Here is a 15,125-nt window from a genome sequence, read left to right on the forward strand (position 1 = left end):
GGAGAGGAGTGGGAGGCTGGCATTGGCGTGGGGAGGGGCGGAATCGGGGACTGGCAGGGCCATGGGGAGGGGCAGAGTGGGAGGCTGGTGTGGGGAGGGGCGGAGTCAGGGGCTGGTGTGGCTGTGGGGAGGGGCAGAGTGGGAGTCTGGCGTGGGTGTGGGGAGTGGCGGAATCGGGGACTGGCATGGGGAGGGGAGGAGTTGGGGGCTGGCGTGGGGAGGGGAGGAGTTGGGGGCTGGCATGGGCATGGGGAGGGGCGGAGTCGGGGGCTGGCGTGGGCGTGGGGAGGGGAGGAGTGGGGGGCTGGCGTGGGCGTGGGGAGGGGCGGAGTCTTGGGCTGGCGTGGCCGTGGGGAGGGACGGAGTCGGGGGCTGGCGTGGCCGTGGGGAGGGGCGGAGTCGGGGGCTGGCGTGGCCGTGGGGAGGGGCAGAGTGGGGGGCTGGCGTGGCCGTGGGGAGGGACGGAGTCTGGGGCTGGTGTGGCCATGGGGAGGGGCACCATGCAGTGCTGGGAGGGTGACTCGCACAGTGCTCCTGGGTCACTGTTATCCTCACTGCAGGAGTCCCACCAGCTTTTGCTTAGTGGCTGGTAACATTCAAGCACTGAAAGGGTTAACAGATGCCAGGGTCCAAATTCAGCTTTGGAGTTCGTTTCCCTTGGAAATCCAGTGGGGCTGGAGCTGATAGTGCCTCTCACTGTGGCCTCTGGCCCCCCAGCAGCTGGAAAGCCCCAGCCTGGTCCCTCCATGACATTTTACGGCAGGGAGGGAGGAGGGCGGAAAGGAGGAAACAGAGGGATGGAGGGAAGGAATGGGCCCCCTTCCCTGACACTGTTTGCCGGCCGACTCCTTCCATCACCGGAAGGGTTGTGAGGAATCAGAGGAGTTCAAAGAGGGGCAGCAGGGACGATCGGGGGCCTGGAGAGGGTGTCAGGACTGGCCCTGCTTACCTTTGTGGGGAGCCAAATGAGCAGGGATGTGATGGGGGTACCTGCACTGGGGGAACGAGAGTTTCACGTTCCCCCAGTGCAGGGAGACAAGGGGCCCTGTCACCCCATAACAACTCAGGCCTGGACTCCGCTGAGCCGCATCAATGAAAGGGGCAAATTCAAAACTGACACAAGAAAACACTTTTTCACACAACGCACGGCCGACCTGTGGAACTCACTGCCACAGGACAGCAGTGAGACCAACAATTTAGCAGGATTCAACCAAGGCTCAAACACTGACTTGGGTAACAAGAGCATCCCCACTAACAGTACATATTAAAATAGACCAGAGGTTGGGGAGGGCTGTAAACCACCCTGTCCCTGGCCAGGGGCCAGCCTGATTATTGGGGGTCAGGAGGAACCAAGCTAGCCCATTGCTGCCCCTTCCCAGCCTCAGTTGGAGACCTGGCCTGTCCAGGCTGGCCATCCCCATGAACGTGAGAGAGGAGAGCTAATGGGTCTTGCTGGCAGAGCCCCAGGGAACTGTGATTTCCCCAGGGGTGCAGCGTCAGGCGGGCTGGGATCCCCCAGAGGGGTGCATTCCTGGGGGGCAGTACCAGGTGGGCTGGGAATGCCAGAGGGTGCAGTGCCAGGGGGACTGGGATCCCCTGGGGGTCACTGCTGGGGGGGCTGGGATCCCCAGGGGGGGTGCAGTGATGGGGAGGGTTGGGACCCCCCTGGGGTGCAGGGCTGGGGTTCCCCAGGGGTCACTGCAGGGAGGAGGGGGCTGGGATCCCCGGGGGGCAGTGCCGGGGGGCTGGGACCCCCCTGGGGTGCAGGGCTGGGATTCCCCAGGGGTCACTGCAGGGAGGAGGGGGCTGGGATCCCCTGGGGGTCACTGCTGGGGGGGGGCTGGGATCCCCAGGGGGGGGTGCAGTGATGGGGAGGGTTGGGACCCCCCTGGGGTGCAGGGCTGGGATTCCCGGGGGGACAGTGCCGGGGGGCTGGGATCCCCGGGGGGGCAGTGCCGGGGGGCTGGGACCCCCTGGGGTGCAGGGCTGGGATCCCCGGGGGGGTGCAGGGCTGGGATCCCTGGGGGGGCAGTGCCGGGGGGCTGGGACCCCCCTGGGGGTAGCGGGGGGCGCTGACCTGGCCCGGCCCGGCGGTGACTCTCTCTGTCTCTGTCTCGGTCTCTCCCGGGCCAGCGCTGCGCTGTGCGGGCTCCAGGTCCCGCGGCCCCGCCGCCCCCGCGCCCCCCGCCCGCACGGATGCCGCTGCCGCCGCCCGCCGCCGCCAAACATGAGACTCCGGAGCCGCCGCCGCCAGAGCCGCCGCCGCGCCCGCCCCGCGCGCTGGACGGGGATCCGGGGGACCCCGCGGGCCGCCCCCGGGACGAGACCCCCTATGCCACCATCGAGCCCCCGGCCCCCCGCGCCGAGCCCGCGGCCCGCATGGAGGAAGCCGCCGCCAGCGCCATCGTGGTGCGCATCGGGATCCCCGACCTGCAGCAGACGGTGAGTGGGGCCGGGCCGGGCGGGACCGGGACCGGGGCCGGCTGCTCCCTGCGGGGCTCCCGGCCGGGCTCCGGATCGGGGCCGCCCCGCACCCTGGATCGGGGCCGGCCGGCAGCCCCCGGGACCCGCTGGCCACAAGTTCCCCGCAAAGGGGATGTGACAGCTGCTGCTTAACCCCTGCGCTGCTGGAGCCCCCCGGCAGTTTCCAGCTGAACACAGCGTGTTTGCCGCCTGGCTAAACTTTATACCAACTGCAGCCGCTGGTGAGAGCTGGATGGAGGAGGGTGCGGGGGCGCCCAGACCCTTCCAGCGAGAGTCCATCTGGGGCCCAGCTGCCCCCAGCTGGGCATACGGCACGGGAACCCCCTCCCCGGCTGGGCGTGCGACAGGGGAACCCCCTTCCGGGCTGGGCATGTAACAGGGGAACCCCCTCCCCGGCTGGGTGCGCGGCACGGGAACCCCCTCCCTGGCTGGGCGTGCGACAGGGGAACCCCCTCCCGGCTGGGCGTGCGACAGGGGAACCCCCTCCCGGCTGGGCGTGCGCCTGCCACTGGAACCGGTGCAGCCCCAGCCCTACACCCAGGTGGTGGGACCTGGGGAGCAGGCATGACAAGCTCCATCAGGCCCTGTGTCATCCATCCCCCCAGCCTAGCTCCTCAGGGCTGGCCTGGAGTGTGCCCCAGTCCCTGGGAGTGGGGGACTCAGCCCTGGTCTCTGGCTCGCTCACCTTCCCCCCCATCCCCCAGTGCTGCCGGCAGGGAGAGCTGCTGAGTCTGGAAAGCCAGGAGCAAATTCCCAGGTAAAAATTCCCAGCTAATCAGGGCCCCTTGTGGTTGCCAATCACAAGGCCAGTTCTAGCTGGGCACTTGAAGGAGCTGCATCCCCTTAGTGCCCCTTGCAGTGCAGTGGGCCTGATAGTCAGGACTGGTTCCGGGTTCTCCCTCATTCTGCCCCAGCCAGCTGGCTCCAGGCTGGGGCTCTCACTTGCCTCTGCATCTGCCTGACAAGCTGCCGTGATCTTGCATGATGAGCTCCAGTGCTGGGACAGGCAGCGCTGCAGGCGGGAGAGGTACTGGGGACAGGCTGGCTGGCTGCACAGAACTGCTCAGGAGGAAGAAATTGCTTGGGATTGGAGCCTGCTGCACATTAGGACATGGCTCCTAAGTCAATGCAGCGTCCTTCTGCCTCAGAGCACAGGCAGGGCTGCATGCAGCCTGCGCTGACAGCAGGAGGGATGGAGCCAGGAGAGGAGCTGAGTTATGGTAGCACAGATTGAAACAAGTTACCGCTGGTCTGATCCCTCACGGTGCATGATAAAGAGGGATTCTGCTGAGATAGGGCTCAGTGACTAGAGAGCTACAGCGGGTGTTAGTGCAGGGCAAGGTGTATCTATCAGTGAGGGGGTGTGACACAGCGGGTGTTAGTGCAGGGCAAGGTGTATCTATCAGTGAGGGGGTTGACACAGCGGGTGTTAGTGCAGGGCAAGGTATATCACACCCCCTCACTGATAGATATTCCATGCCCTGCTCTAACACCCGCTGCATCAATGAAGGGGTGTGATACAGCTGGGTGTTAGAGCAGGGCACGGTGTATCAGTGAGGGGGTGTGATACAGCTGGGTGTTAGAGCAGGGCACGGTGTATCAGTCAGGGGGTGTGACACAGCTGGGTGTTAGAGCAGGGCACGGTGTATCAGTGAGGGGGTGTGATACAGCTGGGTGTTAGAGCAGGGCACGGTGTATCAGTGAGGGGGTGTGACACAGCTGGGTGTTAGAGCAGGGCACAGGGTATCAGTGAGGGGATGTGACACAGCTGGGTGTTAGAAGAGGGCATGTTATCAGTGAGGGTGGTTGTCAGAGCAGGGCATGGTCTGTCACTAGTAAGGGCAGGTATTATAGCCGCGTAGAATGTGTCAGTGAGAACGGAGTGATACAGCTGGGTGTTAGAGCAGGGCACGGTGTGTCACTGAGGGCAGGTGTTGGAGCTGGTTGAGGGTGTCAGCGAGGGTGGGCGATGGAGCTGGGCCCTGGGCGTCGGCAGGCAATGGAGCCTGGTGTCAGTTGAAAGCGGGTGTTGGAGCAAGGCATGGTGTATCTCTGGGTCTAGTTAGAGTGGGACCTGTATTGCTAGTGGTTGCCGGGTGTTGCATGGCAGTGAGGGCGTGTCTACACTCCAGTAAAACACCTGCGGCTGGCCCACATCAGCTGATCCGGGCTCCGCCTGCAGGGTTCTAAACTTGCTGCGTAGACATTCGGACTCTGGGACCCCTCGAGTGGGAGGGTCCCAGAGCCTGGGCTCCAGCATTGGCCCATATGTCTACCCTGCAGTTTTAGAGCCCCGCACCCTGATCCCCGTGAGCCTTCAGCTGCTGCGGGCCAGACACGGGTGTTGTTGCAATGTGAACATACCCTGTTCAGCATGGCTCTCCGAGCTGTCTGTGGTCTGGTAGCCGGCAGCGAGGGCTCGGGGATGAAGGTTTGAAGCACTCGGTGCTCTCAGCTCTGCAGAACAGCTGCCATGTGCTGGAGGGAGCTGCGGAGGCAGAGGAGGGACGCTGGGCTGCCTTTGCTGTCGAAGAATCGACGTTGTGTTTTAATGAGAACTGACCTTGTGCTGGAGGAGAGGCCTCAGCACACGCTTGCTGGCACCGAGCAGCTCCTGCCTGAGCCTCTGCTGGGATTCTGAGCCAGGAGGCTTTTTGGACTGCTCTCCTTCCCTTCCTGGCTGGAGATGCAGAGTGCCTTGGTGCCTCCACCCCTCCCTCTCACCAGCCTGTGTGTCGGCTGTCTCCATGCTAACCCTCCGCCTTCCCCAAACTGATCCGTAGGGCCATAGCCCCCTCTGGCCTGCCAGCCTCTGCCCCGGAGCCTGCTGTGTCATACGATGCCGCCAGCAATGGTCCAGTGGGATTGTCAGTAGGGTGGAGTCACACTCGGCATCATTGTCAGGATGTGGTGAGCCCACCTCTCGTTAGCTGTTCCCCTTCCCTGGTACTCTCTCCTCTTGTGAGCGCCCATTCGGCTTCCTGCTGCCCCCCATGGCCCTGATCCAGCCCTGCAAGGGGACTCCAGCAAGGGGACAATCCCAGAAATGGGTCGCAGGAGCCCTGCTAGGCCATCCGGTCCCTCTCCAGAGTGGGGTAGTCAGTACCTTGGCCAGACTGGCTCCCCTCGTCAGCCCCAGGGTCAATTGTGGGTCAGGAGTCTTGGGGGGAAAAGTGGGTGCTGCTCTTGCCCCATCACCAGAGAACATGTGCATCTCTACAGGCCCAAGCAAGGAGAATCTCTGTGCACAGGCAGGGAGCAGAGAGGAAATGCGGCACTGCAAAGAGCCCACAGCTCTGCCAAGGAACAGGCTGTGCATGGGGCCCATGGGGCTGTTCCACCCCTGGCCCCGTGGGGCTGGGAGCAGCTTAGCTCAGCAGGCCCAGGAGGCAGGCTGGCGACGTTCCCGCTGGGGAAGGTGATGGCGTTTAACATGCAGGCAGGAATGTGGAGCTGTGGCAGAGGGGGTGTGTAGGGCACGGCTGCTGCGCATTGATAAGAGCAGAATGGTGCTTGCATTCCACCAGGCAAGGTCTGCTCACACCACATGCCTGGTTAATGTTTAGAGGAATTCTCTGCAGTCTCGGCTCTGGCTCAGGGCACAGGCACCTGGCAATGTTTACAGCCAGAGCTGGGAAGCTCCCAGTGTGGTCACGCACACACCACCAGGAGGATAACAGCCCTGTTTCCACCCAACCAAGAGCACAAAGACTCTGCGCGTGCCAACTCCAGAGCTGTAATTCAGTGGGGTGGTGAGCGGGAGACAATGTGGTGCTGAATAGGCTGGACTGCTGCCTATGCTGTGTCACCCACTGTCAGCCTGAGCGATGCCTCACCCCTGGGGAAGCACAGCAGTGGGGTCTGCTAGGGCAGATGCTGCTTCTCCTCTGGGATAAGGAAAGAGCTCTGTCTGAAATACTGCCCCATGGCACCCCCACATTCTCACAGGCAGGGGAATGGACTATAGCGCCCCCTACAGAGCTCTCTCCAGCACCGCAGTGTTAGCTCAGCCCTGCCTGGGGCCTTACCCCATATTGCCCCCATACAGAATTTCCATCAGATGTCCCCATTCATGAGAGTTGAGACAGATTCCTGCTGATTTCTTTATTCTTTGTGAAATTTGTCCCAGCCCCTTCAAAGCCAAGCCACAGGGGTTTTTCTCTTTCTACCACAAAGCTTGGGGGCCTCTTCCTTAAATCAGGAGCTACTAAATCAGCTGGACCTGTTTCAGTGAGGAAGAGCATCGCCGAGAGGTCTAAGGCACTAGCGCCAGGGATTTCAAAGCTGAGCTCTATGGTTCCATCCACTGTGTGAGCAGATCTGGGCACATCCATCCGGGCAGGGAATGTCCCTGATGGACAGTCCCATGCGGGAGGAGCCCCTCGGTGGCTCTTCTTAGCAAAGGCCCATGGAGAGGTAGCAGCTTATCCCATTTATCTTCCATAGCAGTGTTTAGAGGTTACTGTTTATTAGGTGTGGCAATAGCGCTGTAGCTCCCAGCAGAGATCAGGGCCCATTGTGGCGGGCACTGTACAGACCCAGAGTGAGAGGCGGCCTCTCTCTGGACTTCCATCAACCCTGAGAATTAACCCTTTTGGGCCTGGGAAGTGGAATATTACAGGCACCACGTAGTTGTGACTGACCTGGAGCAATAGGGACCCAGGTGGCTTAAAAAGGTTTTGTGCTGTTTCTCTATAGCTGGCTCCTAACTCAGAGCCCGGCCTCCCGCAGGGCAAAACTTCCTGTCTGGGATCCCTGCACATTAGGGTGACCATATGTCCCGTTTTGGAGGGGACTGTCCCTTTTTTAAGCCCTGTTCCAGCCATCCCGAATTTTTTTGAAAATGTGGGCATTTGTCCCAGCCCATGTGATCAGTAGGCCAGAGCAAATGGGACAAATGCCCACATTTGCCAAAAATCTGGGGTGTGGAGGCAGGGCTTTGGAGTGGAGCTCGGAGCTGGAGCGTGGACCAGTAGGTTTTATGCCCGGAGCTGGAGCAGAGCCGGAACGGAGCAATTCAAAAATTTGATTGCTCCAAATCCCTGTGTGGAGGAATGTGCAGGGGGACGAGCAGTGATGCCAGCCCACCACAACAGGGGAGGTAGGGCTGGGGCGGGGCCCAGGCTGAGCTCGGGCAAGCAGCGATGCCAGCCCCAATCTGGTGTGGGGGCCAGCCCCACATGGGGAACGGTGGGGGGCTCGGACAAGCAGCTGGGGGGGGCCCCTTAGGCTAGCCCCACACAGTGTCCTGTTTTCCCTTTGGGAAATATGGTCACCTTGCTGCACATCTGCACTAGAGATGGCCCAGGGTTCTGGGCAGCCAGGGGCCGACAGTCCGCGCGCTCCAAGGGATAAGTGTGGCCTGCCTGCCTGGAATCATGGAGCTGAATTGGCCATTTTTTGTTCTGTTTTTATAAGCAGGTGAAGTTGAGCCCGGCTCCCCGCTCCTGGCCCAGCAGCCCCCTCGGCCCCTTGAGCCCAGCTCCCCCCCTCGGGCCCGGCTCCCGCCTTGAGCCCAGCTCCCCCCCTCGGGCCCGGCTCCCGCCTTGAGCCCAGCTCCCCCCCTCGGGCCAGGCTCCCGCCTTGAGCCCGGCTCCCCCCCCTCGGGCCCGGCTCCCCCCCTCGGGCCTGGCTCCCGCCTTGAGCCCAGCCCCCCCCCCGCCCCCCACGGGCCCGGCTCCCCCCCTCGGGCCCGCCTTGAGCCCAGCTCCCCCCCTCGGGCCCGGCTCCCGCCTTGAGCCCAGCTCCCCCCCTCGGGCCCGGCTCCCGCCTTGAGCCCAGCTCCCCCCCTCGGGCCAGGCTCCCGCCTTGAGCCCGGCTCCCCCCCCTCGGGCCCGGCTCCCGCCTTGAGCCCGGCTCCCCCCCCTCGGGCCCGGCTCCCGCCTTGAGCCCGGCTCCCCCCCTCGGGCCTGGCTCCCGCCTTGAGCCCAGCCCCCCCCCCCACGGGCCCGGCTCCCGCCTTGAGCCCAGCCCCCCCCCCCCCCCCACGGGCCCGGCTCCCCCCCCTCGGGCCCGCCTTGAGCCCAGCTCCCCCCCTCGGGCCCGGCTCCCGCCTTGAGCCCAGCTCCCCCCCTCGGGCCCGGCTCCCGCCTTGAGCCCAGCTCCCCCCCTCGGGCCCGGCTCCCGCCTTGAGCCCAGCTCCCCCCCTCGGGCCCGGCTCCCGCCTTGAGCCCAGCTCCCCCCCCTCGGGCCAGGCTCCCGCCTTGAGCCCAGCTCCCCCCCCTCGGGCCAGGCTCCCGCCTTGAGCCCAGCTCCCCCCCCTCGGGCCAGGCTCCCGCCTTGAGCCCAGCTCCCCCCCCTCGGGCCAGGCTCCCGCCTTGAGCCCAGCTCCCCCCCCTCGGGCCAGGCTCCCGCCTTGAGCCCAGCTCCCCCCCCTCGGGCCCGGCTCCCGCCTTGAGCCCAGCTCCCCCCCCTCGGGCCCGGCTCCCGCCTTGAGCCCAGCTCCCCCCCCACGGGCCCGGCTCCCGCCTTGAGCCCGGCTCCCCACCACGGGCCCGACTCCCGCCTTGAGCCCGGCCCCCTGTGACAATGCGGTTCTGGCGGAACCCAACTGAGAGCGCCAACTCAGGACAAATTGCTCAAACAGGGCAGTTACAGCCCAAGGCTGGGGTTTTTCCACCTCTAAGGCAAACCAAACCAGCCAGACTAGGAGGACTTCGGTCTCATCCCACTGGCTAACTGCAAGTCTCTCAAGCAATCTCCTTAGACACTCCAGTTTCCCAGTATTACCACCAGTGCCACACGTTATGGGGACAAATGGTTATGAAAACCAATACCCCAGTAAAAGAAAAAGGTTCTCCTGATCCCAAAGGACCAAGCCCCAGACCCAGGTCAATATACAAATCAGATCTTACCCACAAATCACGCTGCTGCCAATCCTTTAGAATCTAAAATCTAAAGGTTTATTCATAAAAGGAAAAAGATAGAGATGAGAGTTAGAATTGGTTAAATGGAATCAATTACATACAGTAATGGCAAAGTTCTTGGTTCAGGCTTGCAGCAGCGATGGAATAAACTGCAGGTTCAAATCAAGTCTCTGGAATACATCCCCAGCTGGGATGGGTCATTCAGTCCTTTGTTCAGAGCTTCAGCTTGTAGCAAAGTTCCTCCAGAGGTAAGAAGCAGGATTGAAGACAAGATGGAGATGAGGCATCAGCCTTATATAGTCTTTTCCAGGTGTAAGAACACCTCTTTGTTCTTACTGTGGAAAATTACAGCAAAATGGAGTCTGGAGTCACATGGGCCAGTCCCTGCATACTTTGCTGAGTTACAAGGCGTATCTGCCTTCTCTCAATGGGTCCATTGTATAGCTGATGGTCCTTAATGGGCCATCAAGCAGGCTAGGCAGAGCTCATCTCAGCTTGTCTGGGATGTCACCCAGAAGCATAGCATAAGTTTGCCATACAGACAGTATAGAGCCAATATTCATAACTTCGACTACAAAACTGATACACACATATAGACAGCATAATCATAACCAGCAAACCATAACCTTGTCCTAGACACCCCATTTGACCCCCTTTATACCAGATTTGGGTGCCACTACAGGACCTCGGTTGCAACAATAACTTTGACTACAAAACTGATACACACATATAGACAGCATAATCATAACCAGCAAACCATAACCTTGTCCTAGACACCCCATTTGACCCCCTTTATACCAGATTTGGGTGCCACTACAGGACCTCGGTTGCAACAATGATCTATACGGTCCCAGTTTATGTCAATAACGTCACACCACCACCCCCCCCCACGGGCCCGACTCCCGCCTTGAGCCTGGCTCCCCCCCTCAGGCCCGCCTTGAGCCCAGCTCCCCCCCCTCAGGCCAGGCTCCCGCCTTGAGCCCAGCTCCCCCCCCTCGGGCCTGGCTCCCGCCTTGAGCCCGGCTCCCCCCCTCGGGCCCGGCTCCCGCCTTGAGCCTGGCTCCCCCCCTCGGGCCCGCCTTGAGCCCAGCTCCCCCCCTTGGGCCCGGCTCCCGCCTTGAGCCCAGCTCCCCTCCACGGGCCCGGCTCCCGCCTTGAGCCCAGCTCCCCCCCACGGGCCCGGCTCCCGCCTTGAGCCCAGCTCCCCCCCACGGGCCCGGCTCCCGCCTTGAGCCCAGCTCCCCCCCATGGGCCCGGCTCCTGCCTTGAGCCCAGCTCCCCCCCTTGGGCCCGGCTCCCGCCTTGAGCCCAGCTCCCCCCCTCGGGCTCTGAACCCTAAGGCTGCAGGGTGTGAGCCAGCCACTAGCTGGTGGGGTTAGGGACCCCCCCCCCCTTCCCGGGCAGGTACTTTCACAATTGCCCACTGGGGCTGTCAGGCCTTCCTCTGTTATGGCTGATGCTGGCTGCTGTCAGAGACAGGCTGTGCTGTTTGTACTTCAGTTGTGCCGGGGGCCCCGGGCAGGGCCCACTGTGCTGGATGGCACTCAGGCACAGTACAGAGCCCCGGCACCTCAGCACGCAATGCACTGTTGACAGAACTCATGCGCCCATTGTCCAAACACAGCAGGATCCCCCCGGGACCATCTGTGCTGTCTGATCATGTCTAGATGGAAGTTTTTGCTGCTGTTCCAACTTGAGTTAACTAATGCAGGTGTGAACACTCATCCACACGCTCACCACCTTGGCGTGCCGCTGGAGTGGCAGCATGCCCTGGGTCTTGGGGGTGATCAGGTAAGCAGCTGGCAGGGCCTAGGCGAGTGCACATTCCTGCAGGGTGCAAGCAGGGGGCTGGATTTAGTGCTCTCTCATTCTGGCCTCAGTGAGTAAAAATAGGGATGTGGCTCAGTTTGGAATGGCGGGCAGCAGCTCAGTCAGTCAGGGCAGAGATGTGACCTGAAGGATCGCACTTCATTCCCAGGGGATCTCAGGAGTCTGTGTGGTGCTGTATCAGAATGGGCTGGAGAGAGAGATGGGGGTTATAAATAGGGACCAGTGATGTTCACAGACATCCCACAGATCTGGTGACCCTGCCACCTGCCACAGAGCTCTTGGGGAGGGATGGGGAACATAAGAACGGCCATACTGGGTCAGACAAAGGTCCATCTAGCCCTGTATCCTGTCTTCCAACAGAGGTGCCCCAGAGGGAATGAACAGAACAGGTAATCATCAAGAGAAGCTGGATATGAGTCAACAGTGTGCCCTTGTTTACAAGAAGGCTAACGGCATTTTGATCTGTATAAGTAGGGGCATTGCTAGCAGATCGAGGGATGTGATCATTCCTCTCTCTTCGGCATTGGTGAGGCCTCATGTGGAGTACTGTGTCCAGTTTGGGGCCCCACACTACAAGAAGGATGTGGAAAAATTGGAAAGAGTCCAGCGGAGGGCAACGAAAATGATTAGGGGGCTGGAGCACATGACTTATGAAGAGAGGCTGAGGGAACTGGGATTGTTTAGTCTGCAGAAGAGAAGAATGAGGGGGGATTTGATAGCTGCTTTCAACTACCTGAAAGGGGGTTCCAAAGAGGATGGATCTAGACTGTTCTCAGTGGTACCTGATGACAGAAAAAGGAGTAATGGTCTCAAGTTGCAGTTGGGGAGGTTTAGGTTGGATATTAGGAAAAACTTTTTCACTAGGAGGGTGGTGGAGCACTGGAATGGGTTACCTAGGGAGGTGGTGGAATCTCCTTCCTTAGAGGTTTTTAAGGTCAGGCTTGACAAAGCCCTGGCTGGGATGATTTAGTTGGGAATTGGTCCTGCTTTGAGCAGGGGGTTGGACTAGATGACCTCCTGAGGTCCCTTCCAATCCTGATATTCTATGATTCTAAGTGATCCATCCCCTGTTTCCCATTCCCAGCTTCTGGCAAGCAGAGGCTAGGGACACCATCCCTGCCCATCCTGGCTAATAGCCATTAATGGACCTATCCTCCATGAACTTATCTAGTTCTTTTTTGAACCCTGTTATAGTCTTGGCCTTCACCACATGCTCTGGCAGGGAGTTCCACAGGTTGACAGTGCATTGTGTGAAAAAATACTTCCTTTTGTTTGTTTTAAACCTGCTGCCTATTAATTTCATTTGGTGACGCCTAGTTCTTGTGTTATGAGAAGGAGTTAATAACACTTCCTTACCTACTTTCTCCAAACCAGTCATGATTTTATAGACCTGAATCATATCGCCCCTTAGTCGTCTCTTTTCCAAGCTGAAAAGTCCCAGTCTTATTAATCTTTCCTCATAGGGAAGCCATTCCATACCCCTAATCAGTTTTGTTGCCCTTTTCTGAACCTTTTCCAATTCCAATATAGCTTTTTTGAGAAGGGGCAACCACATGTGCATGCAGTATTCAAGGTGTGGGCATTCCATGGATTGATATAGAGGCAACATGATATTTTCTGTCTTATTGTCTCTTTCTTAATGATTCCCAACATTCTGTTTTCAGAGAACTATCCACAATGACTCCCAAATCTCTTTCTTGAGTGGCAACAGCTAATTTAGACCCCATAATTTTATATGTATAGTTGGGATTATGTTTTCCAATGTGCATTACTTTGCATTTATCAATATTGAATTTCATCTGCCATTTTGTTGCCCAGTCACCCAGTTTTATGAGATCCCTTTGTAACTCTTTGCAATCTGCTTTGGACTTAACTATCTTGAGTAGTTTTGTATCATCTGCAAATTTTGCCACCTCAATGTTTACCCCTTTTTCCAGATCATTTATGAATATATTGAATAGGACTGGTCCCAGTACAGACCCCTGGGGGGACATTATTTACCTCTCTCCAGTCTGAAACCTGACCACTTATCAGTGAGGGGATGTGATACAGCTGGGCGTTAGAGCAAGGCATGGGGTATCACTGATACTGTATCAATTACCTTTGTTTCCTATCTTTTAACCAGTTACCAATCCATGAGAGGACCTTCCCTCTTATCCCGTGGCAGCTTACTTTGCTTAAGAGCCTTTGGTGAGGGACCTTGTCAAAGGCTTTCTGAAAATCTAAGTACACTATATCCACTGGATACCCCTTGTCCACATGCTTGTTGACCCCCTCAAAGAATTCTAGTAGATTGGTGAGGCATGATTTCCCTTTACAAAAAACATGTTGATTCTTTCCCAACAAATCACGTTCATCTATGTGTCTGACAATTTTGTTCTTTACTATTGTTGCAAGCAGTTTACCTGGTACTGAAGTCAGGCTTACTGGCTTGTAATTGCTGGGGTCACCTCTGGAGCCCGGAGGTGACCCAGGTGGAGAGAGGGGGTGTACTGGAGCTTGCCTTGTTGACTTCAGTAAAGCTTTAGACCAGGGTTTCTCAAACTTCATTGCACCGCTACCCCCTTCTTACAACAAAAATTACTACATGACCCAACGAAGGGGAACTGAAGCCTGAGCCCCACTGCCCAGGGCAGGGGGGGGCAAAGCCCAAGCCCCGCCTCACTGCGGTGCCAAAGCTTGAAGGCTTCAGTCATGGGCGGTGGGGATCAGACGTTGGCTTCAGCCCCAAGCCCCAGCAAGTCTAACACCAGCTCTGTCGATCCCATTAAAATAGGATTGCGACCCACTTTGGGGTTCCAACCCACAGTTGGAGAACTGCTGCTTTAGACCAAGCACTGTTTGCATAAATGCTTGATTCTGAGACTGACCAGCCAGGATCTGGCACAAAGCTATGTAAATCAGAGAGCAAATTGGTTACATGGTGTGACAGATTAGAAACCATCTGTCCAGGACTCACCTATTCTATCACTTGAAATCACCGACAGAGCAGAGAGCCTAAGGAAGGAGGGGGTTACTCAGAGTCCCAGCTAGGTCTCTAAGCTCAGGTTTATGGGAGACTCTGAGCCAGAGAGCAGGTAGGAGGGCCAGCCGGGGACAATTAACACAGAGAAGGAGGGGAAGCGGGCTGGATCAAGAACAGACAGTCCCCTTAGCGGGAAGATGCTAAATTGGGATGAAAGACAAAAAGCAGTTTGTGGGGGCGACACTGATCGGTGGACAAGCTCCTTTTGGTACCGCTGTTTCAGTGCAAACAAGTCCAAGTCTCTCAGGAGCTGCAGGAAACCAGGGATCCAGAACTGTCCATGGCAGCAGACGCTGTTGGCAACGACTCTGGACCTTGCAGGACCGGAGGGAGGAGCAGGAGGTGGCCACAGCTCTCCTCATAGTCACCCCTTGCATTTCAGAAATGTTGAGTATCTGTAACCAAGCTGACTCTGGGGAGGCACTCTTAGGGGCTAAGAGCTGGACTCCGGTGCGAAGGGTCACAGGACTATTGGGAGCGACGATGGGTGCTCTAGAAATGTGACTGTCATATTTGCTGATTTCTTGTCTGTAGCTTCAGTGTTCTGGGCCTCTTAGGATCAGCTCAAGGAGTCTCAGGCCGATGAATAGTGTGTGTGACCCAGGCTGTTTCAGAGTGAGTAGGAATTGCTAATTCCTGTCCTGATGAACCACGTTTGAATGCCGTCTATGCAGTTCCATAGTGCTTGGGAATTTCATTCAGGCCTTCCCTGCAGAGGGGATTAAGCTTTTGATCTTTTTCAGAGATTCTAAGGCCAGAAGGGACAATTACAATCTGACCTTCTGTATGTAGCACAGTTTATAGAATTTTTCCACAATAATTCCTAGAGCCAAGCTTTTAGAAAAACATCCAGTGTGGATTTAAAAATTGTCAATGGTGGAGAATCCACCATGACCCTTGGTAAATTGTTCCAATGGTTA

General features: G+C 58.5%; 1 protein-coding gene across 6 annotated transcripts in view; it reads left to right on the forward strand.

The window, feature by feature from the left end:
* SHANK3 (SH3 and multiple ankyrin repeat domains 3) overlaps positions 1-15,125 on the forward strand; it is a 650,584-nt gene that overhangs the window by 51,406 nt on the left and 584,053 nt on the right. For all 6 annotated transcript variants that reach the window (XM_054034834.1, XM_054034750.1, XM_054034917.1 and 3 more), the window contains exon 2: positions 2,134-2,442. In XM_054034834.1, the coding sequence (XP_053890809.1) occupies positions 2,197-2,442 (246 nt within the window). In that variant the 5' untranslated portion in view covers positions 2,134-2,196. The remainder of the gene's footprint in view (positions 1-2,133; positions 2,443-15,125) is intronic.

This window comes from Malaclemys terrapin, chromosome 1, assembly GCF_027887155.1.
Source record: "Malaclemys terrapin pileata isolate rMalTer1 chromosome 1, rMalTer1.hap1, whole genome shotgun sequence".
NCBI lineage: Eukaryota > Metazoa > Chordata > Testudines > Emydidae > Malaclemys > Malaclemys terrapin.